The 23,282-nt window shown below is 53.2% G+C and overlaps 2 protein-coding genes across 2 annotated transcripts; one reads left to right on the forward strand and one right to left on the reverse strand.

Moving 5' to 3' along the window:
• Positions 1-848: 848 nt before the first annotated feature.
• Positions 849-3,100, forward strand: SMIM33 (small integral membrane protein 33). Its single transcript, XM_045552566.1, is given in 6 exon segments — positions 849-1,027; positions 1,127-1,202; positions 1,522-1,591; positions 2,364-2,481; positions 2,483-2,652; positions 3,015-3,100. Coding segments are annotated over 6 exon segments (699 nt in total).
• A 2,684-nt stretch (positions 3,101-5,784) lies between these two features.
• On the reverse strand, positions 5,785-11,327 carry STING1 (stimulator of interferon response cGAMP interactor 1). The gene is made up of 8 exons (XM_045550944.1): positions 11,151-11,327; positions 10,806-10,899; positions 10,152-10,375; positions 9,838-10,021; positions 9,479-9,587; positions 8,138-8,376; positions 7,214-7,400; positions 5,785-6,650 (listed from the first exon to the last, which is right to left on the reverse strand). Exons 3-8 carry the CDS (start codon positions 10,373-10,375, stop codon positions 6,466-6,468), a joined length of 1,128 nt encoding a protein of 375 aa, XP_045406900.1. The 5' UTR covers positions 10,806-10,899; positions 11,151-11,327; the 3' UTR covers positions 5,785-6,465.
• Between the last annotated feature and the right edge of the window lie 11,955 nt (positions 11,328-23,282).

Here is a 23,282-nt window from a genome sequence, read left to right on the forward strand (position 1 = left end):
TTAACTACGTCTGTAAAGACTCTTTTTCCAAATCAGGTAACATTCACAGGTTTTAGGGATTAAGATAGGGACATATCTTTTTGGGGGCCACCAGCTACCTGACTACAGCCAGCTTTCATCACGCTAAAGTGACACTTTTCCCCTTTGTAATTAATAGGGATTTTTGTGGGAAGACACTTTTTATATGTGTATGGACTCCTGTATTCCTGTTTTATTCAGTGGGGTACAGAACAATATTATTTTGAGGCTCACATTGTCCCCATTTTAGCCAGTGGGAACCCCTTCAAGCAGGCTTCTGTGTCCCTATGACATGTCTCCATCATTTTTTAAGCACTTCCTCACTTTCTGGCATAATGAGATGTTTCAGGTTTATCGTGTGCTTTGCTGGCCTCAGCCCTGGAATCAGCTATTTCTCTAAGAAGACTTCATTCCTTTTAGTAGCCAACAGTATTTAGAAACTGAGATCTGGGGTAGGTGTGCTCATGTGGCAAACTATTAAAAGAAGACAGAGCTAGTGGTTGGACAATAGAGATTTATTTATTTATATATATATGTATATATATATAGAGAGAGAGAGAGTATATTATAATCTATAGTTTCCAGTGTCTTTGAGATATTGTATTTAAAAAGAAAAGATCAAAGGATGGTAACTGAAGGAAATTGGTTGGGGTGGGGAGTCAGCATGTCCTGGCGGGGGGCAGGGTGGGTGGGGGGCTGGCCTGGCATCTGGGATCTGGTGGAGGTGGAGTGGGCAGGCAGACCCAGGCTCCTGAAGCGGACAGGGGGCATGAAAGGAGGTGCCAAGCACGAAGACTAAGGTGCCACCAGAGCTAAGCGCTGAGCCCAGCATGGCCCAGATGTTCCCGGAAGGAAGCACAATGCAGGAAGCAGCGGTGCCGGTGTGTGCACAGGGTGTGTGCCCTGGGAGCCCCACAGACGTGGCAGCTCTGAGTGGGGGCCAAGCCCTCCTTTACCTGGCTGGCTGCCAGTCCCAAGGGAGCAGTGCACTGTCTTGCTGTCGCGGACGGTGCACCGGGTAGACTCTTGGCTCACCCCTTCCTGCCAGAGCAGCCTGACCCCCACAGGGCCTTTCCCCCACCTGAGCTTCCTTTTCTCCTCTGTGCAGCTGGCGCCGCTTCCTCACCCCTGCCTTGGGAGCCCTGTGGCCGCGGCCCCAAAGACCTCATACCCGCAAGACGGGGGTGGGTATTGGGCTTCCCACAAGCAAAGGGACAGTGCAGGAGATGGACGGTTGGCAGTGAGACTGAGGGACTGAAGGAAATGGGTCTGTCCCGGGTAGGCTTTCCTGGGCTCCAGCACGTCCTTGCCTACCCACGGGGAGGGCCAGGCTGAGGGCACAGGGCTAAAGGGAGGGACTCCAGGACCGTCCGTCTGGGAGGAGGGGAAGCTAGGGAGAAAAAGTTTCTTGAGCCTGTGGTGACCTCACCAACCCTGGGGTTTACAGTTTTGAGGTTTGCTACCTTCACAGCAATCCCCCCACCTTCACCCAGCACCTAGCAGGCTGGAGACAGACAGAGTAGGGACCGTGTCCCCCGGCTTTTGGTAGAAGAACCCATGGGCCCTGACAAAGGTAGGTTGGCACAGGGTCCCCTCCATCCGTCCTGGGCAGAGCCAGGAGTCCACACTGAGCACTCCCTTTCCTCCAAGCCCCCTGAACCTGACTCTGACACCCGGGAGGGCGTAGTCATGGAGTGAGGCAATTGCCCTGCCTGGCGATTCATGTCTCATCTTCCTCTCCCCCGCCCCAGGGTGCCATCTTTCTGCCTGCCACGTGAGTCGGGAGTCAGGGGGACCAAGATGCTAGCCAATGACTCCCTTTTTCTGGCACTTTAAGAAGCAGCTGCTCCCTGCCCACTGCCTAGGACGTGGGGCAGTAGCCCATAGCGTGCTAAGATTGCTGACCCAGGACACAGTATCTTTTTAGGAATTTTGCTAGAGACTTGGGAAGGGGGGGCAGTGGGAAGGGACTTCAGAGGCCAAACTCTATAGGCCCGACTGTAACGAAGCTTCCCCCACTGTCCCTTTCTGAATGACTCTGTCTCCCTATCTCTGTCTCTGTCTCTATATTTCTGTCTGTCTTTATCTGTCTCTTTTTCTTTCCTTTTTCCTCTTTTGATCTTTCTCTCTGTATCCCCCTTTGTCTTTTTCCTTCATTCTCTCGATTGCTCTATGTGGTTTACCTCTGTGCTTCTCTGCCTCTCCCTGTCCCTCTCTCTCTCCATGTCTTTACTCTGTCTCTGTCTCTCCCTCAGTTTCCTTTGGGTGTCCGTCTCTCTCTATTTTGGTCTTTTTCTGTGTGTACACATCCATGTCACTCTCTCTCTCTGCCACTCCCCTCCCAGGCTGGCCCCACACCTGGCCTTCTCCAGCTGTGAACAGCTGTTCAGGGCAGGAGCCCCAGAGGCAGCTCCTGGAGGCACTGGGTGGGGCCTGGGAACCCCCTCGAGGGATAGGCTTCCCCTGCTCACTGTCCTGTCGCTGTTTTTGTCCTGCTGGCAGTCTGCGTGGTGGCAGTCCGCTCTGGACCAAGGCTGCACCAGGGCCGTGTCGCTCTCCCTGCAGAGCCAGGGGCCCCGAAGCCAGAGGGCAGCATCTGCCTCATCCACTGGCAGGGGCTGGGCCCCAAGATGGGCATGAAGAAGACCACTGGGGGCCGGGCGCGGTGGCTCACGCCTGTAATCCCAGCACTCTGGGAGGCCGAGCCGGGTGGATCGCTCAAGGTCAGGAGTTCAAGACCAGCCTCAGCAAGAGCAAGACCCCGTCTCTACTAAAAAAATAGAAAGAAATTATCTGGCCAACTAAAAAATATATATAGAAAAAATTAGCCGGGCATGGTGGCTCATGCCTGTAGTCCCAGCTACTGGGGAGGCTGAGGCAGTAGGATCGCTTGAGCCCAGGAGTTTGAGGTTGCTGTGAGCTAGGCTGACGCCACGGCACTCACTCTAGCCCGGGCAACACAGTGAGACTCTGTCTCAAAAAAAAAAAAAAAAAAGAAGACCACTGGGGACCTCTTGTCTCTAGCTCCTGCCCTGCATCAGATGGGCCCAGGCCCAGCATCAATGAAGTCACTTACCTGTAAGAGGGAGAATTTGGAAAGTTAGCCTGACACAGCTCAGAACAAGAAACTGGACAAAGAATTAGAGCAAAAGCAAATTGCACCCTGGGCATGAGAGCTTCGGAGGGCACATTGGACTCAGCTGGAGTTGCCCTCTCAGGATATTTACAGAGAAAGCCCCACCGTGGACAGGAGAAATAAAAGAAGCTTGACGGCCTTGCCCAGAAACGTGCTGCTGTGGGCATTCCCAGTGCCCAAGGCCACCCTTACAAAGTCACTACCTCTTCTTCAGGAGCCACCAGACCCCTGAACCTCCTTCTCCAAGTCCCTGCTCCCTCCTGGCACCTCTAATCTCCTTCCCTTTTGGTGTAAAGTGAATCCAGCTTGGGAGATTCCACCCCCTACCCCACCCGCAAGCGGGAACATCAGAGGCCCCGCGGAGAGGCCTTGGCTTCATGGCCTCCAGGTCCTCTGAAGGCCAACTAGGGAGAGTCAAGGCAAGGAACCCAGGGGCTGCCTTCTCTGAGACTCATTAGGACTCAGGGAAGGAAGGAGTATCTGTTACCCTTCACCTACTGGGGGGCAACCCTTTGGCTACCAGGGTCCAGGCCCTGTTAACCTCCAAAGCCCTTGTAAGCCCCAAGTACAGTTTATAGTTCAAAGATTCCCTTTGAATGGTCCCCACTGACTCTGTCTTGCCTTCCCAGATGCGATGGGGGTAGTTTGGGGGCCTCTCCCTACTTCCCACTTTGTGTGCGCATGAGCCTGTTGGTACAAGCCTAGAATTTACCACAAAACATTTCCCACATCCAGAACTTTCCAACTGTGGGAAAACAGGAAAGGAAAAGGAGCTCCATGGAACTTGTTTGGGGAAGGAAGGAGTGGGGCGGGGACCACTCCTCACGGGGGGCAGGAAGGTGCAGCCAGGGACCAGAAAGACAAAGCTGGGCCTCCCGGGGGCTCTCTGGAAAGGTTCCCATTTCCCTGGCACCTCTGAATCTCATTCGTGTGTAGTCAAGAACATGCAGACAGACATTTATGGTGGTTTTTTTCTTTTTATTCTTTTTTTTTTTTTTTTTTTTTTTTTTTGAGGCAGGGTCTTGCTCTGTTGCCCTGGCTAGAGTGCAGTGGTGTCATCATAGCTCACAGCAACCTCAAATTCCTGGGCTCAAGCAATCCTCCTGCCTCAGCCTCCTGAGTAGCTGGCACTACAGGTACGTTCCACCACAGCCGGCTAATTTTTGTATTTTTGTAGAGACAGGGTCTCGCTCTTGCTCAGGCTAGTCTCAAACTCCTGGCCTCAAGTGATCCTCCCGCTTTGGCCTCTCAAAGTGCTAGGATTATAGGCGTGTGCCGCCGTGCCCAACTCAGACAGATATTTATGGAAGGACTTCTGGTGTTTTACTCTGGGGAACTCCTGAAGACAAGTGAACTCTGGATCCTGGCCTCAGTGAGATCCCAGCATAGTCAGGGAGGCTGGGAAATGATAGAGTATGGAAAGGAACAGCGGTGGGGATTGCAGTGTGCAGAGGAAAGGATTGCCTCCTGGGACTGGTGAGAGGAAGCTATAATGTTAACAGTTGTTCCACCTTGGGGGTCAGCTGTGTGCTGGGCACTGGGCTTATCTGTGGACCTACAGATATTATACCACTCACCCCTCACAATAGCCTTGGGAGGAGGGGCCGCTGTTATCCCCACTTTACACTTGGGGAAACTGAGGTTTATCAGGATACCCAGGTAGACAAAGGTACTAAGTGGTGGAGTCAGGATTTGAACCTGGGGCCATCAGGCTCCATAGCCTGAGCACCACCCTGGGGCTGGAGGGGAGGGTGAAGGTCGTGTTGGAAAGGCCCTTGATTCTGGGCTGGTTTCTAGGGTAGGAGTCACTGGTGTGATGTTGGAGGATCCTCAGACCTTGGGGGCAGAACAGCTAGGGCATCTGGGGAGAGAGGACACTGTCTCCGCCTTGACACCCGCGGCTCTGTCATCCTTAGGGGCAGCCAGCTCCTTCTGGCAAATGTGTGTCTGTGTGTGGAGCATTTCTCCACAGTGATGCTGTACTCAGAATGCACACTGAGCATTTGTGATTTAAAAAAACCCAACAAAGGCGGGAGGGAGGGAACAAGCCCCACCTGGTAGAACAGATGGAGCTAGCAGGGATGGGCTGCCGTCCCTCCCAGGTGGGGGCAGTTGTGTCTGCTCAGTGTCGTTGCAGCGACTCGATTCTAGCAGTGAAGGCATAAGGTACGGCATGGTGGCTGGCTGTGTCATCCAAGGCCCCCCAGGTGTGTCCCATCTTCTCATACAGACTTTTCCCCCCTTATCCCTTTGCAGGCTCTCTCATCTGGGGATATTTATTCAGTGGCCCCTGCTCTTTTGAGTGGCCCCTTGCCCAGGACGCAGCTGTGAGCTCTCAGAGCATCTGTGTGCTGGCCCAGGCCAGCTGCTGGCCCCTGCTCCCCACGCCTCCCACTGGGACAGGGCACTAAAAGGGCAGGTGGGAGGGGGTGCTTCCGAACTTTATACCTTCAGCCCGACTGGTGGACTCTGTCCCCACTGAAATGACACCCACCACCCCACTGCCCTGTTCTAGGATGAGGAGGGGTACGAGGAAACATGTACATGCAAGCAGATTTGGACATTGCAGATGAAAAATCAATCCCTTATATCGGAGTCTGGCAGGAAAAAGATGACACACTCAAATTGGGTAATCTGAGGAGTGTATTTAAAAGGGACTATTGAGCAAGGGCTGGGGATAAGGAAACCACAAGTGACAGTGAGTAGCCCAGTGGGGAACCAATACACCACTAGATTTGAAAGGGCACGGGGAGGAAGCAATTCCAGAAACCTGGAGACAGACAGGGTTGCTGAGAGGCTGCCGGGCAGGAGAGCCACAGCATCCTTGATACTGCAGGGAAGCGACCCGGGGGAATGACTACCCCACCTCACCTCCTCCTCCCCGCCCCCGCCGTCCTCCTGCAGGGGCTCCCCATTCACCGGACGTGAACAGAAGCCGGAGGGCAGGGGAGCCTGTTGATGCCATCCTGGGTCAGCGTCCCAGGGCAGAGGAGGTGGAGAAGGGTGGAGAGTAGGTCTGGGGGGCTCAGTGGAAGACACCTGGCACATCCCCAGGTTACCAGATGCTTGGAGTATGAAAAACTCCCACGCGCTCACAGTCTTCACAGCAACCCTGCGAGGCAGGTAGTGCAGTGATCATCATCTCGGCTCACAGACTGAGGACACTGAGGCTCAGAGAGGTGAAACGACTTGCCCGAGGGGCAAAGTCCCCAGTGGGAGGATATGGCTCTGCCGGGCACCCAGCTGCTGGAGAAAGCCCCCAGTCCAGAGTCCTGAAGGTGACTGGAGGCTCAGGCAAGGTGACCTGGACCTCAGAAGATATCCGTGCGGAGAGGGAGAGGCTGTTCCATACCGCTGATGAGGAGCTCAGGGTCTTGGGACAGCATGGAGGAACTGGGCACCACTGAGGTCCCCAAGGTGCCCACAGCAACCTCCTCCTTTTCCTCCTGCCGCAAGTGCTGGAGAATCTCCTGTGACAGCGAGAAGCCGCTTCCCTCTGCAGCGTGTGGGACAGGGAAGTAGAGGAGAGCGGGGTGAGGACCTGAGACATTTCCACTCTGAACACACCCGGAGGACTTGCGGGGAAGATCCGCTAACCCTTCCTACCCCTCTTCCTACACACCCCCCAGCCACTGGGGCTAGAGTTTCACGGACTCCTCAAGCTAGAAGTGGTTTTAGAGATAATGGAATTCCACCCTCTCACTTTTAGAGATGATGCTCCGAGTGGGGCAGAGATCTGCCCAAGGTCACACAGTGAGGAAGCGGCAGGGCTGAGGCTGCAGCCCTGGTCTCCGGTGCCTGGCACACACTGGCCTGGGACTCTTCTGCTTCCTCTGGCATCCCTAAATGGAGGGGCCCCTGGGACCCACTTCTTCAGGCTCCACCCACACCCTACAGCCAAAGACCTCAGAAAGCAATCTAGTGTCTGGGGGTAGGAGAGGGACCTTTCCTAGGGGAGGAAGGGGCAGGGCTTAAATGCCCAGGGCATGGTGCTGCCTTATCTCTTTCTGACACTCCCAGGACCCCTGACTCCCACCCTCCAGCCTATCAACCCCTCACCCTGGTAGACGATGAGGCGGCAATTGTTCTCAGACCCTGGGACATCTGCCAGGATGTCCTCAAGCGTCCGGCAGAAGAGTTTGGCCTGCTCAAGCCGATCCTCCCGGCTAAAGCCAGCTCGACCATCCTGTGACATGGCAAACAAGGTCTGCAAGGGGGTGGCATACTCCAAGACACAACTGCCCGCCTGGAAGAGGTGAGAGAAGACCAGACTAAGTCACGGGCCAGGCAGACAGAGTCTGGACCCCAGTGCCCTGGGCTGAGCCCCCATTCCCTCAGTCTGCAAAGGTGGAGTCCTGGGAGGTGGCCATCCCGATGGGGTCTCTGCTCTTTGGTCCACCTTTGCCTCTGACACCTCACTCTGAAATCAGGGTCAGGGCTGTGCTAAATTTGTCCTTCACAGATCCTCCTCCTAAGATCCCGGGGCAAGGCTCACAGAACCAGGCTGTCAACTACTCCGGCTGGAAATTGAGTCTGGGGGCTGGCCTTTGGGGTTCAACTCTAGTCTGGGTTCCCCTGCACCCACATGAAATCCCTCAGATATTCTCATAGCCTTCATCCAGGGCAGCTTTGTGGTCAAGAGTATGGCATACTCAAGTTGAAATCATCCATTTCCCCCATGTTTCTGAGCCTCAGTTTCCTCCTCTGTAAAGCAGGGATCATAACAGACCTTCCCCACAGGGCGGTGGTGAGGCTTCAATGAGGTGGTCAGATGATGCACCCAGAATAGCATCTGGCATGCAGTAAGTGCTCAATAAATGTTACTTATCACTGTCATTCAGAGCTGAATCTTGCCCAGCCCAGGGACCAACTGGGGAAACAGGTTCAGAGAAGGGTGGTGAATTTTCATCAGCGCTTGGCCAGGGCCCAGGGTCCTCGGGGGCCTGACCAGTCCCCAGTGGCCCTGCCTCCTTGCATACTCACCGGCTGCCCATTCTCCAGAAGCTCATAGACGCTGTTGGTGTAAATCCGGCCCTTGATGCCGGCACGGTCAGTGATTTGCTGGGGCAGCATATGAAGGAAGCGAATGTTGGGGTCAGCCACACTCAGGTCATCGGGCACCCCACAATCCAGTGGGAAGAGGATGTACAGCCGCCGGCTCCCTGTGCCTCGTAGCATATTGTTGTGGAGCTGATTGTAAGTTCTGATCCGGGCCTGGAGCCCTGGAGTAGGGAAGCCCATGAAGTCATTCCCACTAACCCTATCTCTTGCCTGATTCAGGACCGAGACCCAGGTCATTGGCCCCTCAGTGTGTGGGTGCAGAAAAATGGAGGGTTCAGTCCACTGTCATTGTATAGAAGGCCAGGAGGGGCAGAGCATCCAGGAACCCTCCTGGCCCCTCCTTCTGCCCCACCACCCTTCCCCACACTTCTTTTCCCAGCTTTCTGTGTCAGCCCCACCCCTTCCCACCACAGCTTTCAGGGGTCTGAGGGATCGGCTGAGCCCTGGGAGGTGACATTCCCAGCATTCCCAGGTGCACAGAACCAGGCCTCCAGAACTATCTTCTAGCAGAAGCCCTTGTGTCAGTGCGAGGTAGCAATGAGATGTGGAAGAGGAGCCGCAGCTTAGCCTGCAAGTCAGAGGAATAAGACGCATGGGCTCCACAGTGCGGTGGTCAAGGGTCCAGGCTCTGGACCAGACTCAGATCCTTTCTCCGCCTCTCCCTAAGTCATGTGACATCGGACAAGTTACTTGATTTCTCAGAACTGCACTTTTAAAATCTGTAAAATAGGGATGATGGCTGGGAGCTTTGGGAAGCTGAGGTGGGAGGAGTGCTTGAGGCCAGGGGTTGGAGACCAGCGTGGGCAACATAGTGAGACCCTTGTCCCTACAAAAAAATTTTAAAAATTAGCTGGGCATGATGGCTTGTGCCTGTAGTCCCAGCTACTCAGGAGGCTGAGGTGAGAGAATGGCTTGAGCCCAGGAGTTCGAGGCTGCAGTAAGCTATGATTATACCACTGCACTCCAGCCTGGGCGACAGAGAAAGACCCTGTCCCTCCCCATCAAAAAAAAAGAAAAGGAAAGAGATAGAATTCACAGGTGACCTTGGGTAGTCACTTAATGGCTCTAAGCCCCGTATTTCTTACTATAAATGAGGCATAATAATAGCATCCTTTACACCTACAAGGATGCTTTGGGAATCAAATGATTTAGTAGGCTATGAAAATGCTTTGAAAAGTATAGCAAGTTCTGGAAACACAAGAGGCTGTGTGTCTTATTGTCTGTCTTACAGGTCTGGAAATGGGAGCATAGAGGACGGCCCACCTGGCAGGATAAGCCGCAGGTACCCGATGTAGTACGACCATGCCAGCCCATGGGCCACGTTGAAGTTCCTTTTTTCACAGATTGCAGAGACCTCAGCTGGGGTCAGGCTCTGTGGACAGCAGGATGGGGCTGGGGGTCTCCATGAAGAACATCCAGAGCCCTCCTCCTCCAAGAAGATTTCCCGATGTGCTGCCAGTTTGCTCCCTTCTCTGCCACTGCTGAACCTACCGTTCCAGGACATTATAGGCCATACTCCAAGGACTCCAACCTTTAAACCACTCACAGTAGCATACTCAAAGCAGGTCACGCTAGCCACAGCCTCCACTTGGCCAGACCCTCCAGCTCCCTCTGTGTCTTACCTGGAGGCCCAGGAGGATGTTCAGAGCCTGTGAGAGGCCCAGGAGGGCAAGCATCCAAGTGGTGGGCAGGCCAGCCTCATTTGGGAGGGAGAAGTAGACGTAACAGGACAGCAGCAGCAGGGCCCCGCAGCGGATGGGGCAGCCCAGGCAGGCCCGCACAGCCTTCCAGTAGCTGCCTTGGTACCTGCAGATGACAGCCAAGCCCCAGCCCCCAGCCCAGCTCAGCCACAGAAGTTCAGGGAGGGGCAGGGTTAGGTGTCAAGGGACAGACACATGTTGGGTGCCCAGTCACCACTGGTACTGCAGAGAGTCACCTGGAGTGGATGTGGCACAGCTCCTCGGCCAGATTGCAGACCCCATTCAGGAGTAGTCCCAGCTGCAGGGAGGCCAGGTGGAGCACCAGGCACAGGAGAGTGTGTTCTGGTGGCCCTAGCATCCAAAAGACTGCCAGGCAGACACTCAGCAGGGCGAGGGCTGCCTTCTGGGCCCTGCGACCCCTGGGATGCGGAATAGACGGATGCAGGCTGGAGTGAGGCATCTGTGGGCACCAAGAAATCCATGGCCACGCTCTCCTCACTTTCCTGCCCTTCTGAGACTGAGGCCCTGGCTGGGCACCTCCCACCAGTTCTCCCTTTCCCTGGGGCCCTGCCATTCCCAGAGGCTGCTCTAGGAGACAGGCTGGGAATACATCATCCCAAAGCTCCTGTCCAGGAGTTTTGCTGAAAACAGAGCAGGGCCTGCACACGCATGCCCCACCAAACCCCAGTGAGGCTACAGGCGTGGTGAAGAAAGAAGAAAGCGACTATCCCAGAGCCAGACTTGCAAGGGTCCTGTGCAGCTCTACCCAACCAGGGACCCTTGGGGACCTGGGCTCCCCAGTCCCCAGAATCTGCCCCTGGGAGGACATTAGTTAGCAAAGCACAAAACTGGAGCTCAGGGAGTGGGGGCAGGGCAGCTCCTGATCCTACCTTCTGCCTCCTGGACACAGGCTGCTCCTGGAAGACGACAGTGAGAGAAGGCCCTGTCCAGTGCACCGACCAGCAGCGACCAAGGCCAGCCTCTCTGAGAGCAGAAAATGAAAATGAAAATGCAACGTTAAAAACAACTGCTTTCTCCACGACACTCCGGCCCTGCCATCCATCTCTCCAAACCACAACTTTAGATGCACAGGGAAGGAGGGTATTTCCTGCTTCCCCCCTCAAAGCCCCCAAGAGCCAGGCCCATCTTGGGGTTGGGGTAAGGCTGAGAAAGGCCCCATCCCGCTGTCCCGTGCTGCCCCCAAACCGAGGATGTTTCCAAACACTCACACTCACCGCAGTCACACCCTGCACACCAGGTCCCCTCACGCCCCCATGACCGGAGACGCTCTACCCAACACCTGGACAGGACTCCACACGCCAGAGGCAACACACACACCACACGCTGCTTCCCTGTCTAATTCTTTTCATTCTGATTTCCAGAAGCAGATCCTCTTTTTCTGAAGACTGTGACATCAGGAGGGAGGCGGGGAAAATGAGCAGAGTTATTTCCTGTAACGGCCTGGCTCTTCACAGGAAACAGCCACGCCTGCGGCTTCTCAGGGACGGCCCGCAGGTTCCTGTCAAGAAGACAGTTGTGCGGGGCTTGGTGGCTTGCACCTGCAATCCCAGGTACTTGGGAGGATGGCCCGAGGCCCGGAGTTGGACACCAGCCTGGGCAATATCATGAGACCCTGCCTCTAAAAAAAAAAAAAAAAGGCAGTTGTATGGATGATAATAATAAGGTGCTTACCTTGTTCCAGACACTATGCCAGGTGTTACATACGTCATTTCGAGTAGTCCTCCCAGCCGCCCTCCCAGGTAGCTGTCATTTTGTCCTCGCTTTGCAGACGGGTGACCTGAGGCTCAGTGAGTGAGTGGGGGCAGAGCAGGGAACCCGGAGGGCTGCTCAAAGCCCAGCTTGCAGTTAGTGATCGGCTTCGGATGTGGCGAGGGCCACAAACGATGCACTCGGCTTGCTGCTCCGAGGGAAGCTGGAACACCCAAGTCCACATTTCCCTGAAGGGGGCCATTTAAGCCAGTTTGGAAGGGAGCCTGGATTTAATGGGAGGGAGTGGAAGGTGGCAGGACCACCCTTCATGCTTATGGTTTCCCCTGGGCCGGGACGGATCGAGAGACAGGGGCGGGCCTGGGCAGTGGGTTAGGAAGGCGCCTGCAGAGCAGCGGTAGCTCACTCCGGCCCAGCTCAGAGCGTCCTTGCCTGGACCGTCCCCACATCACGACAGGGCACAGGGAGACACACACATTGACAGGTGCCCCTGGCCTCACAGGAGCAATGAGGCTTCCTGGAAATCGTCTGGTTTTTTGAAAATCATTTCCTAAGAATGGAGAGAGTTCCCTACCTTTCTCTCCCCTACGATTGGCTCACATAAAGATCTGGAAGGATTTATGACAAAATGCTAACATGATTACTCTGTACCATAGGAATGTGGGTGATTTTTCTTTTACTTTTCCCTTTTTGCTCATTGTTTTTTCTTTTTTTTTTTATTTCAGCATATTAAGGGGTATCAATGACAAATGTTTAGGTTACATATATTGCCTTTGCCCCACCCGAGTCAGAGCTTCAAGTGTGTCCATCCCCCAGACCGCTCATTATGTTTTCTAGGACTTCTTTTTCCTATGTTGAACATGTATCATTTGTCTGATGTTTAAGGTGTGCCGTAAAGAGAGAAAATCCCGACGTTGCCTCAGTCTTGGGACCTCCTTCCCACTCACTCCCCTCTGTCCTCTCTATCTCTTCTCTGCCCAGCCGGCTGTTCTGCGCCCATTTCCCTGAGTTCGAACCTGCTCTGACCCAGGCCTGGCAGGTGCAGAGGGCCTTGGGACCAGGTCATTCCTGAGAGACTGAGATGTGGCTTGGCTGAGAGGAGTGGGAACCATGGGGGCCAGGGAGGCAGGGAGGCAGGGAGGCAGGGAGGCCAGCGGGAGCCTCCTGGTGGGGCGGGAGCCAGTTCCGGACCTTGTCTGGCCTGACTGGAGAGCAAGGGCCTGTGGAGTGGGCGAGCCAGCCGGCTGCTGAGGGAGCAGAGGCCCCACCGTCGGGCCTTCCATCGCCGGCCAGGCGTTCCCCGCACCTTTATCCATACACTCCGCCCCGTGTCCTGGCTTCCTGCCGCGGGGCAGGGACTGGCCCAGTGTGGGGAAGGATTGCTGGTGCATGTGCCGGGCCAGGCCCCTGTTGTCATGGCACCCACAGTGGGGCAGGGGAAAGGGCAGACACAACTGCTCGGTAAGTAAGCAGCCACGGATGTGGTGAGCGCCACACACAATGCGCTCAGCTTGCTGCTCCGAGGGGAAACTGGAACACCCCAGTGCACATTTCCCTGAAGGTGACCACTTAAGTGAGCTTGGAAGGAGTATGAGAGGGACGAGGGCAGGGCAGGAGGGTGTGGGACATTCTGAAAGGAGCTGCACACACAAAGGCCCTGGGGGGTGGGAAGGAGCTTTGCCTGTGGAGGGACAGAGAAGCGGCTGGTGTTGCCGGGGCATATGAGCATGTTCTGAGAGCTGCTGCAACAAACTGTCACAAATTTGGTGGCTTGAAAACAACAGAAATTTATTCTGTCATAGTTCTGGAGGCTAGAAGTTCAAAATCAAGGTGTTAGTAGGGCCATACCTCCTCTGAAATCTCCAGAGGAGGATGTTTCCTTGCCCCTTCCACCTTCTGGTAGTCCCAGGTGTCCCCTGCTTTTCAGGAACAAAATCTCTTCCTCCGTCATCACATGGTATTCTCCTCTATGCGTCTGTCTTCACATGCATGGCATTTCCTCTTTTTCTTTTCTTTAAGAGATAGGGTCTTGCTCTGGTGGCACGATCTTAGCTCACAGCAACCTCAAACTCCTGGGCTCAAGCGATCCTCCTGCCTCAGCCTCCTGAATAGCTGGGACTACAGGCATGCGCCACCACGCTCAGCTAATTTTTTTCTATTTTTTGCAGAGACAGGGTCTTGCTCTTGCTCAGGCTGGTCTCGAACTCCTGAGTTCAAGCAATCCTCCTGCTTTGGCCTCCTACAGTGCTAGGATTACAGGCATGAGCCACCACACTCGGCCCTATTTTAAATTTTTTATTAAAATGAACATGTATTGTTTATGTAATCAAAACTGAGAAAAAAGGAAATGAGAAAGAGAAAGATGGAAATGAAGCTTAGTCTGAGGTTTATAAACTCAGCCACGTGATCCCTAGATGGGGATGCTTTGGCCTCTTAGCGGTGCAATTGAAGAATCCCGCGGATGGTCATGAAAAGGCTGATGTCTTCCTGGGCCACGTTAGTGGGACGTAGTGTCTGCATCAAGAGAGGTGATCCATCAGGCCAGATCTGGGCCTTGACCCTGGTGTCCACAAGGCACTGAGGGGCCCAAAGGTGCTTCTTCCTTCGTTTTGGGCCTGTTGCCTCACAGCTCCTTCCTCAGTTGTGCACTCCAGCAAGACTGAGCCTTGTCAGCCCCCCAGTCACTCCATGCTCTCTCTCACTGCCTGAGTGGCTTTTCCAGCCCCTCCTCGGTCCCCCAGACACCCCATCCCTCCCCATGATGCTGCATTGCCTAGTGAGCAGACTAAGCTCGGGATATTTAAACTGTGTTGAAGTTGCTCTGCTCTTGCCTGACTGCAGGGAGATCTCCCAGGAGGTCTTCCCGGCCCCCAGGCTGGGTGAGGGCCTTGCCTCCTGCTTCAGGTTGGCCCACATGTCTCCTGTTTGGCCTTGTGCATGTTTTATTGTCATTGCTAGTTTGGTTGTTGGCTTCCTGGACCGCCTATCAACCACGGGAGGAAAGATCTCAAGCTTATTTGCTCTCCGCTGTGACCCCCAAGGGCTGACACAGCAAATGCTCTGTACGTAGTCACACAAGAGTGAACAAACAAATAAATGAACACACAAACTCAGGAGACCCAAGCAAATTCTTCAAATGTCTGAAGGGCCATGTGGGGCAGAAGCGCCTTCGTCTTTCTGACCACAGATGGCAGAAGTAGGACAAGTCAAAGTGAATGTCAAGTTTTGGTTCTAAATCAAGAAGATTCTTCTAAGAACATAGGCTGCCTTGTGAGGTAATGAGCTGTGGTCGCCAAAGAGATTTATAAGAAGACTGGTTGACACTCTGTGAAGAACAGGCTCCAGAAAGAATTCCAGAATGGACATAGGTTGTGAATTCCCAAGGTCCCAGGTCAGCTGGGTTGTTAAAGAAGTCACGAGAGTGTCTTTATTTTATTTTATTTTATTTTATTTTTGAGACAGAGTCTCGCTCTGTTGCCCAGGCTAGAGTGCCGTGGCATCAGCCTAGCTCACAGCAACCTCAAACTTCTGGGCTCAAGCAATCCTCCTGCCTCAGCCTCCTGAGTAGCTGGGACTACAGGCATGCGCCACCATGCCCGGTTAATTTTTTCTATATATTTTTAGTTGTCCAGCTAATTTCTTTCTATTTTTTTTAGTACAGATGGGGTCTTGCCCTTGCTCAGGCTGGTCTTAAACTCCTGACCTCAAGTGATCCTCCCGCCTCGGCCTCCCAGAGTGCTAGGATTACAGGCGTGAGGCACCGCTCCCAGCCAAGAGTGTCTTTATTATGGAAGAGAGGCAAGGAAGTAGATTTTTTTTCCACTTGAGGAACTTGCTTCTGATTCAGGCTGGCTGAGCAGAGCTGGCCAAGTTCACCCATCCATACTTCCCCATCCGGGCCCATCTCTTCTCAGGCCTTCAAGAGGCCATGAGACTGACACTGGTGACACCTGGTGGCCAGTTGGACTAGGACAGACACAGCTGTCTATCTGGTTCATGGCTGTATCCCAGGGCCTAGATAGAACAATGCCTGGTACAGAGAAGGCCCTCATCTTTGAGGGGTGAATAAATGAATGAATGTAGACTAGAAGGAGGAAGGGGAGGAAGAGATGCTGTCTCTCTGGGCCTGGAGACCCATCAGCGGGACCAACCAAGACTGCACAAGGCCAGAAATTCATCCACGCAGGGATGAAGGGCTTCTGCTCTCTCTCCTGCCTTCTCCCTCTGTGCCTGTCCTGTGTTTTAAGGGCACCTGTGAGGCAGGGGAAGGGGCTATTTTGGAAAAAGGCTGAAGTTAATTAAAGCTGCTTCTGCATTTGAGCTTAATTGTGCCATGGAGCTATGAACCGAGACCCATGGACTGGGCTGGAAGTGCCTGAACTATGCTCCTTTCAGAGAGAGGACATTGAGTCCGGGAGAGGGCAGGGGCCTGCCTAAGGTCCCACAGCCAGACTGTATGTAGCAGGGCCAGGACTCCCAGCTCCAGTTCCTTAGGCCATGGCGTTGGACCAGCTAAGACAGAAACACGGAGGACAGGAGCAGTTGCTGTGGAGCCCAGAGGAGGCAGCACAAGCACCCGTGCCCGGCAGGCAGGGCATGTTACCAGCACCGCTGACTCTCCCAGCAGGTGCCTTTCCTTCCAGCTGAAGAGCTGTGGCTCCCAATTCCCCTGGGCCCCTCTTCTCAACCACTCTGCTTTACACCCATCCTTCAAGTGGGTGGTCCGGCTTAACCTCGCCGAGCCTGCTTCCTAATCTGCAAAGGGATTGTTTGGAGTGTGAGAGAGCCTGCATGCAAGCGCTCAGAACAGTGTTTGGCACTTGGTAAGCATCCAATAAGAATCAGAGCTGCTATCACCATAGTTATTCAAATTAAGGCCCAATTCAAATCCTCCCCACAACCCCTAAGTGGAAAAAGACATCCCTGAGGGCAGTGGTCAGGGATCCTGACTCTGTATCCAGAGAAGGCCCCCAAGGGTGGTGTGTGTTGGCTCTAGAGGACATCTGCTGGCTGGTTTCCCCATGGGCTGAGCAGGGGCCGGCCCTGCTGTCTGAGCCTGGCTCTCTGGCTTTCATTCCTTGAGGCCATAATGGGTTATTTGCCTGGACTTGGGATTTCTCTAACAGGTCAAAAAACAAAGAGAGACAGAGTGCCGCTGTGCCGCTAGAGTACAAAGACACCATCCTAGCTGCCCTGGATGGTACAGGTGGGATCCAAACCCCATATAGAGGAGCAGGGCTGGGTCCACAAGGCCACAGAGAAGAAAGCTGATATATGGATACAGGCTCTCCTTGGCATCCTTGGGAGGAGGTATGTACCTAATCCATACCCTTGTAGGTGGCAGCTTGAAGGGGTCTAGAAGGGCCCATTACTCTCCCATCACTCCCTCTCCTCCACCCCAAGGGCTGGTTAATTCTGGGTTCCTCTTCTCTTTCCCCCCTGATGCCAGGTCCTAGGATTGCCTTAAGCTTGGAATATGTCCAGATATTCATTAATTCAATACATAAGCATTTATTGAGCTCTCCGTGCCAGGCACCTTCCTCTGTGAACAAAACAGACACAGGCCTTGCCCTAAGAGGCTTACATTTTGATCGGAGAGAACAAAGAAGCAGACAGGCAAAACTCCACTTAGTGAGCACTGCTTTAGGAGTAAGCCCAGGGCTTCAGGAGAGCAGGAGACGGATTACCTTTAAACTTAGTGTGAAGGAAGCAGAGGAGACGTAGTTTCTAGGTAAGGGGAACCTGTGTACTGGCCAGGAGGGAAGATGCCCTAGTATTATTGAGGAGCTGTAAGAAGTGGGTCTCAATACGGTAACCTTGTTAAGATGCATGCCACACCCAGGGATTCTGATTTAATGTGTCTGGGATGGGGACCCAGAATCTGCTTATTTGACAAGCTCCACCAGCGACTTTGATGCCGGTGTGACTGTGGCTCATTACATGAGGAAGACGTTGTGAAAGATGGGCTGGAGGTTGTGGGGTCCAGGCCTAACAGGATAGTATGTCAGATGGAAGAGTTTGATCTTTATACCAAAGGAAGGCCACTGAAGAGCATTAATCCTGGGAACAACAGAATCTCAAAGATTCCTCCTCCTCCAGCTGCTGGACAGAAAACGGGTTGAAGAGGGTCGCACAGCTGGCTGGTGTGGCCTTCCAGCCTGGAGCGGATGTTGGCATAAATTAGGCAAGTGGCAGCTGGGACAGAGAGAAGCGATCGGATTGGAGCAGGAGATTCACAGGACCCGCTACTGCGCTGGCCCTGAGATTTAAAGGGTGGGAGAGAGCACGAGGGTGGCGAAGCGCCAAACCGTGGAAAGAGAAGACGGAACAGCGTGAGGAGGAAAGCAAGGGACCCAACGCGGAACCTAAGGGGTCTGTGAGGGACAGACCACGGTGGCTGCGGCAGTTGCCTGGGAACACAGGCTAGACGGTCGGGAGGGTACTGCAGAGCTCTTGGTGACGCCGGACGACTGTGACCCCAGGGTCGGGAGGCCCTACGCTCGGGAGTGAGCCCTCAGTCTGGACAGAGGCCAGCGGGGCCCGGCCCGATGCTGTGTCCAGACCTCCCTCCGCCCCCTCGGTGACCCGCCCCGGCGGCTCGGGTTCCCGGCATGCCTGCGGCGGTGACCTCATCGGCCCCGGCGTTGCGGCCCGGCCTCCGCTAGGTGGCGCTGCTCGCAGCAGCCCGCTCGGCCCCGCGGGGCAGGACCCGAGAGCCCCGCGGTGCTGCCCGCTCCGGCTCCAGCGCCTCTCGAGCGGCAGGTCCCGACCTGGGACCGCTGGCTGGCGGGCTCCGGCTTCCATCTTCGCGCTTTCGCCCGCTTTTCCCAGGAGCCCCAGCCAGAAAGTTGGGCTCCATCCTTGAGAGCGCTGTCACCCTCACAGCCACATCCAGGCACACGTGGCGTCCGGCTGCCCATTCTGTCTCCAGATCTCAGCGCCCTTCCCCGACCCCTGCCTCCTCTCAGACCCGCACAGCGTGACGACAAAGGAGTAGGCTCCTGGATCAGCTCCTGGCTGTGACCTTGAGGCAGCGATCTTCCCATACCCCAGTTTCCCTTAAAATGAGATGGAAATAGTACTAACTAACTCATAAGATGGTTGGAAGGACTAAATGAAAGAATATTTTTCATTACAAAGCAAATGCTCAATAAATATCAGCTATTTTAACACTTCACTCTGTGTTGCTGGATTTTACTCACTGGCCCCCAAAATCTTTCATGCTTCTGACTGCCGTCGGGATCCAGTTCCAACCTTCGGCTTGGCCTGCAAGGCCCTTCAGCCTCATTTCCTGTCCTTCCCATCTCTTCCTCTCCCACGCCCTTGCTGGCTTTAGCGTAGACTCCTCTGTGCTTTGGCATGAACAGCCTTTCCCCGCCTTCTCTACCTGCCTAAACCCTCCTCACATTTTGAGACCCAACATAAAAGTCTTCCTGTTACGCACACCACCCCTGCTATCTCCCCCACAATGATCCCAAAGTTTTAAGATGCTCAGAACATGCATTATCAGAAAAAAAAAATGAAAAGACTAAGGGACAATATGTCATGATTATAAACATCCTTGACAGCCTGAGCAACATAGTGAGACCATGTCTTTACAAAAAATAGAAAAATTAGCTGGGCGTGGTGGCACATGCCTGTAGTCCTAGTTACCCAGGAGGCTGAAGCAGGAGGATCACTTGAGCACAGGAGTTTGAGGTTGCTGCAAGCTATGATGAGGCCACTGCACTCTAGCCTGGGCAACAAAGTGAGATCCTGTCTCAAAAAAAGAAAAAAAAAAAAAATCGTTGAGCCCTCTGTGCTTACTTTTAGGGACAAAAATAGTCCTATGTCTTTCTGGATAGGGTGGGTTAGTGATAGATGACTGGGGAGGTGAGTGAGCTGGGATATTAGAAGAGAAGAGGACGAGGAAGGAGAAAAGGAAGGGAACTTTCCTCCACCCCCACCTCTCTAAGGTGTCCAGGCCCTGATGAGGCCACCTCCCCAAGACGCAGTTCAGATCTCCAGACAGAACTGGTTTATAAGTTCTTGGAAACAGTCACTGTGATAAGGAAAACCCCTATGAGCCACCTGAGACCCCCACCCCTCACGGAAGATCCGCATCAGCATAATACTAACCTATTACCTGGCCCATCAACTAATCTATTACCTTAGCCACCTGAGACCCCACCCCTTGGGCCACCCTAACTTAATAAAAGTGGGAAAAATCGGGTAGACGGAGCTCAGAATTTGGTGGCGAGACCCCTCTGAGCCCGACGGGGAATAAACCTTGATTCTCCGACTCTCTGTGTGCCGCTGGGTTTGTCCTTGGGACCACCCGCTGTAACACTTGCTGTAACAAGTATACACTTATTTGGGCAGCATTTCCAGTTGTAGGAATGGGTGCCCCTGAGTCACCTGCCCACTGGCATCTGGTACCCTGAAAACCAGAGGCAGGCACGTGAGGAGGCCAGCCAAATCTGGAGCAACGCAGGCCGCTGGAGGATCTGAGCTGGCAGCTCTGTGAGAACTGAATTTAGATCCCAGCACACCCCTGTAAGTAACCTCATATGCTTATGCCTATGCCCAGTGTCCTTCAGCCTCCCAACCAGGTCATCCAAAGCCTCCATTCAACTGAGTGAACCTCAGAGAAGCAAGGGCACAGGATGTAAAACCCCTTCCCAACCATCTCAATCCTTCCCCCGTACTCAGCAACATGTATGCCAGACCTCAGGCTGGGCAATGCCAGATAGACGGGGCAAGTAGAACAATGTCATCCTTTCCCTCTTGGGACTCATGGTCTCGTCAGGGAGATAAGTAAACCATGTGACATGTGCTGTGAGAGGGTTAAGTGAACAAGGGGCAGGCAATGTAGTGCAGTGGTTAGAGGCCTAGACTAGCATGAAATGATGCTGTAAGAGTTCTTAGTGCCATACATGATTCATAGGGAGTGACTGATAGTTACCTGATGTTATTTACCCAAGATGCTATCGAAGATGCAAAGCTTGCAGGCTCCCCAACAAATGTGAACTACCCCTACTACATCTGTGTGGTTATCTTTCATTGTCCCCCTGAACCTGGATGAGCACCCCGCCCCCTACAGATAGCCTGGGTTCATCACCTGAACAGAGGACAATGGAGGGGGGAGGGCAGGGGAAATGTCTGGGAGGAAAACAGGAGAAAGAAAGACTGGGGGAGGAGCTGGGACCTCTAGAGGAGGTAGCTCAGGCCCCTGGGGTGCCAGGGAACACGAAGGGGACACATCTGGTGGTAAAGGGTCCCTGGGGGATTTATTGTGGAGGTACATTTGCATGAGAATAAGAAAGCATCAATTACCCATATCAAAAAAAGAGAAGGGGGCTCCCAGTGCCCCTTGGCACTGCCCCTACTCTCCAGACCATTAAAGATACAACTGAGGATGCCAGAGTATCAAAAAGGGGGCCACAGAAGTGCTCATCTCTTCATTCTTGCCGCTGCTTTTCTTTTGACCCAAACTTCTAGATGTGCTGGGGCTTCTTACCTCTGAAGTTCACTGGGCCACCAGAGACAGGAATCCATCCAGGGGCTAAATGCAAAACCAGTCAAAGGCTATCAACTCCCATCTGTCCCAAGTTTTGCCAAATGTGGGCTTTTTCCTCTTCATTACAGGATAATACATGCTCATTTGCAAATAATTAGAAACCACAGGTAAATAACAAGAAGAAATATTTTATATCAGTTTGTATCATTTTCCTCAAAAATATTACAAGGTAAATAAAGTATATTATGAACATTTGCTCCTGCAATTAAAACCTTTTTCTGCTGCACAATTTGTAATGGCTGTAGACTGTTGTGTTGAAGATATATATTTCCAATCTCCTATCATTAGACATGGAGGTTGTTTCTGTTTATAAATAACATTGACAGGACTATCCTTATAATATTAATGAAATCCTTGCTAGGCTCTTTATTTATTTCAGATACATCTCTCTAGATGTGGCCTTGTTGGGTCAAAGGGAGCAAACTTTTGACTCCATTGCCAAAATACAAATGCACCTATTTAGAGTCAGATTTTAGGAATCAAGTTAGGAGTTAAAGCTGAAGGGAGGTGGAGAGGGGTGGGCAGGAGGAAAAGAAGCCAAACTACATTTGCAGCTATTCCAAAGAGCTCTGGGAGGTAAAACTAGAAAATAATCATGGAATCAGTGGGATACCCCACTCTGGTTTCCCTGCATACTGTTCCAGTTGCCCACCCCCCACAGCTTTGCAAGGCATTCTTTAGCAAGGGAGGTAAAGTTTTATTCCTGGGCAGTGAGGAGTAAGATTGTCTTTATTTGGGACCAAGGATGTTAAACTGATGATGACCTAAACCATTCTGATCTTCCCCAGCTTTTAATGTTAGGCATTGTGCTAAATGATATGTACATTATCTAATTTAATTCTCACCAGAGCCTGAGGAAGTAGGTGTTATCTTTACTCTCAATTTATAGATAAAGAAACTAAGGCACAGAGGAGCAAAGGGATTTGGCCTAGGCCATACAGCTAGCAAGTGGTGGAGCAAGAGCTCTGAAGATGCCCTTTGTCCCTACCCTTAGCCCGTCTTGTTGGGTCACCTGGGTCATCCAGATGTGGTCACCCTGGGAAGGGAGAAACTGACAAAAGAGGACTTGAAGCTTTGGCCTAGGCCATTTCCCAACCTAACCTTGGGATGAGGGAGACAGGGACAGAGCCCCTTCTCAGCACTGGTAACCTTTGACCTTCAGGCAGGTTGGCTAGCAGAGGCAGCCAAAAGGATGGAGAGGTGGCACTGGGAGGGACTGGAGAGCTAATCTCTTTGTGACCTCCGGGGCATCTTAAATAATTGGACAGTCAATGATTACTGGTGCGGGGTATTGAAAATCTTAGTGGGTGGGCCAGAGATGAGGCCAGAGAGGGGCCTAGAAAAAACTCTTCACACCGGGAGGCCACGGAGAAGCTGAAGTACCAGCAGGAGGGAGAGAATGGGCAGGTGGAGAGCACTGGTTTCAGAGCCCCAGCATGGGCTTTCAGTGCCAGTGAGCCATTTTGTTGCCTTGTCACTTTCAGCAGTTAAGGACTTTCAGCTTCCTTTTCTTTGTCTATAATAGTCCCTTCCTCCAAGAATAGTTGTGAAAGGTTTGGTACCTAATAAGGACTCAATAAACAACAGCTTTTATTGTCACAAAGTGCTTAAGATATGGGTGTATGGGCCTGAGAGTGGTGAGAGCCAGTAAAGGGGGCCATTGTCATGCACTACTGGGCTCCACTGCTGGCCCAGCCTGGACCGTTCTCAGGGTGGAGGGAAGGATCAAAGGAGGCCTGGAAATGCTGAAAGTGAAAGCCCCTCAGGAGGCTCCAAGGATCTGGGACCCTAGCCAGGAAGGCCTTTCAGATGATTATTAGGCCTCAGATGGGGGCTCACTCTCCAGCGAGGCCCAATCACCCCCACCCCACTCCTACTCTAGACAGATCAATAGTCCCCCTGGGGCCTTGGCAGAAGTGTGAAGATTCTTGTTGGAAATAGGGAAAGCCTCACCAAAGCCCGGCCAGGTGACAAGGGTCCCTCTGCTCCTCTCCCCTGCCCCCCCACCTGCAGATAGCATCTGGGTCTCCAGAGATAGGTTCAGGGCAAAGAAAGAATGGAAGATGCCCCAAAGAGCACC

Source organism: Lemur catta, chromosome 5 (genome assembly GCF_020740605.2).
Source record: "Lemur catta isolate mLemCat1 chromosome 5, mLemCat1.pri, whole genome shotgun sequence".
NCBI classification, from domain to species: domain Eukaryota; kingdom Metazoa; phylum Chordata; class Mammalia; order Primates; family Lemuridae; genus Lemur; species Lemur catta.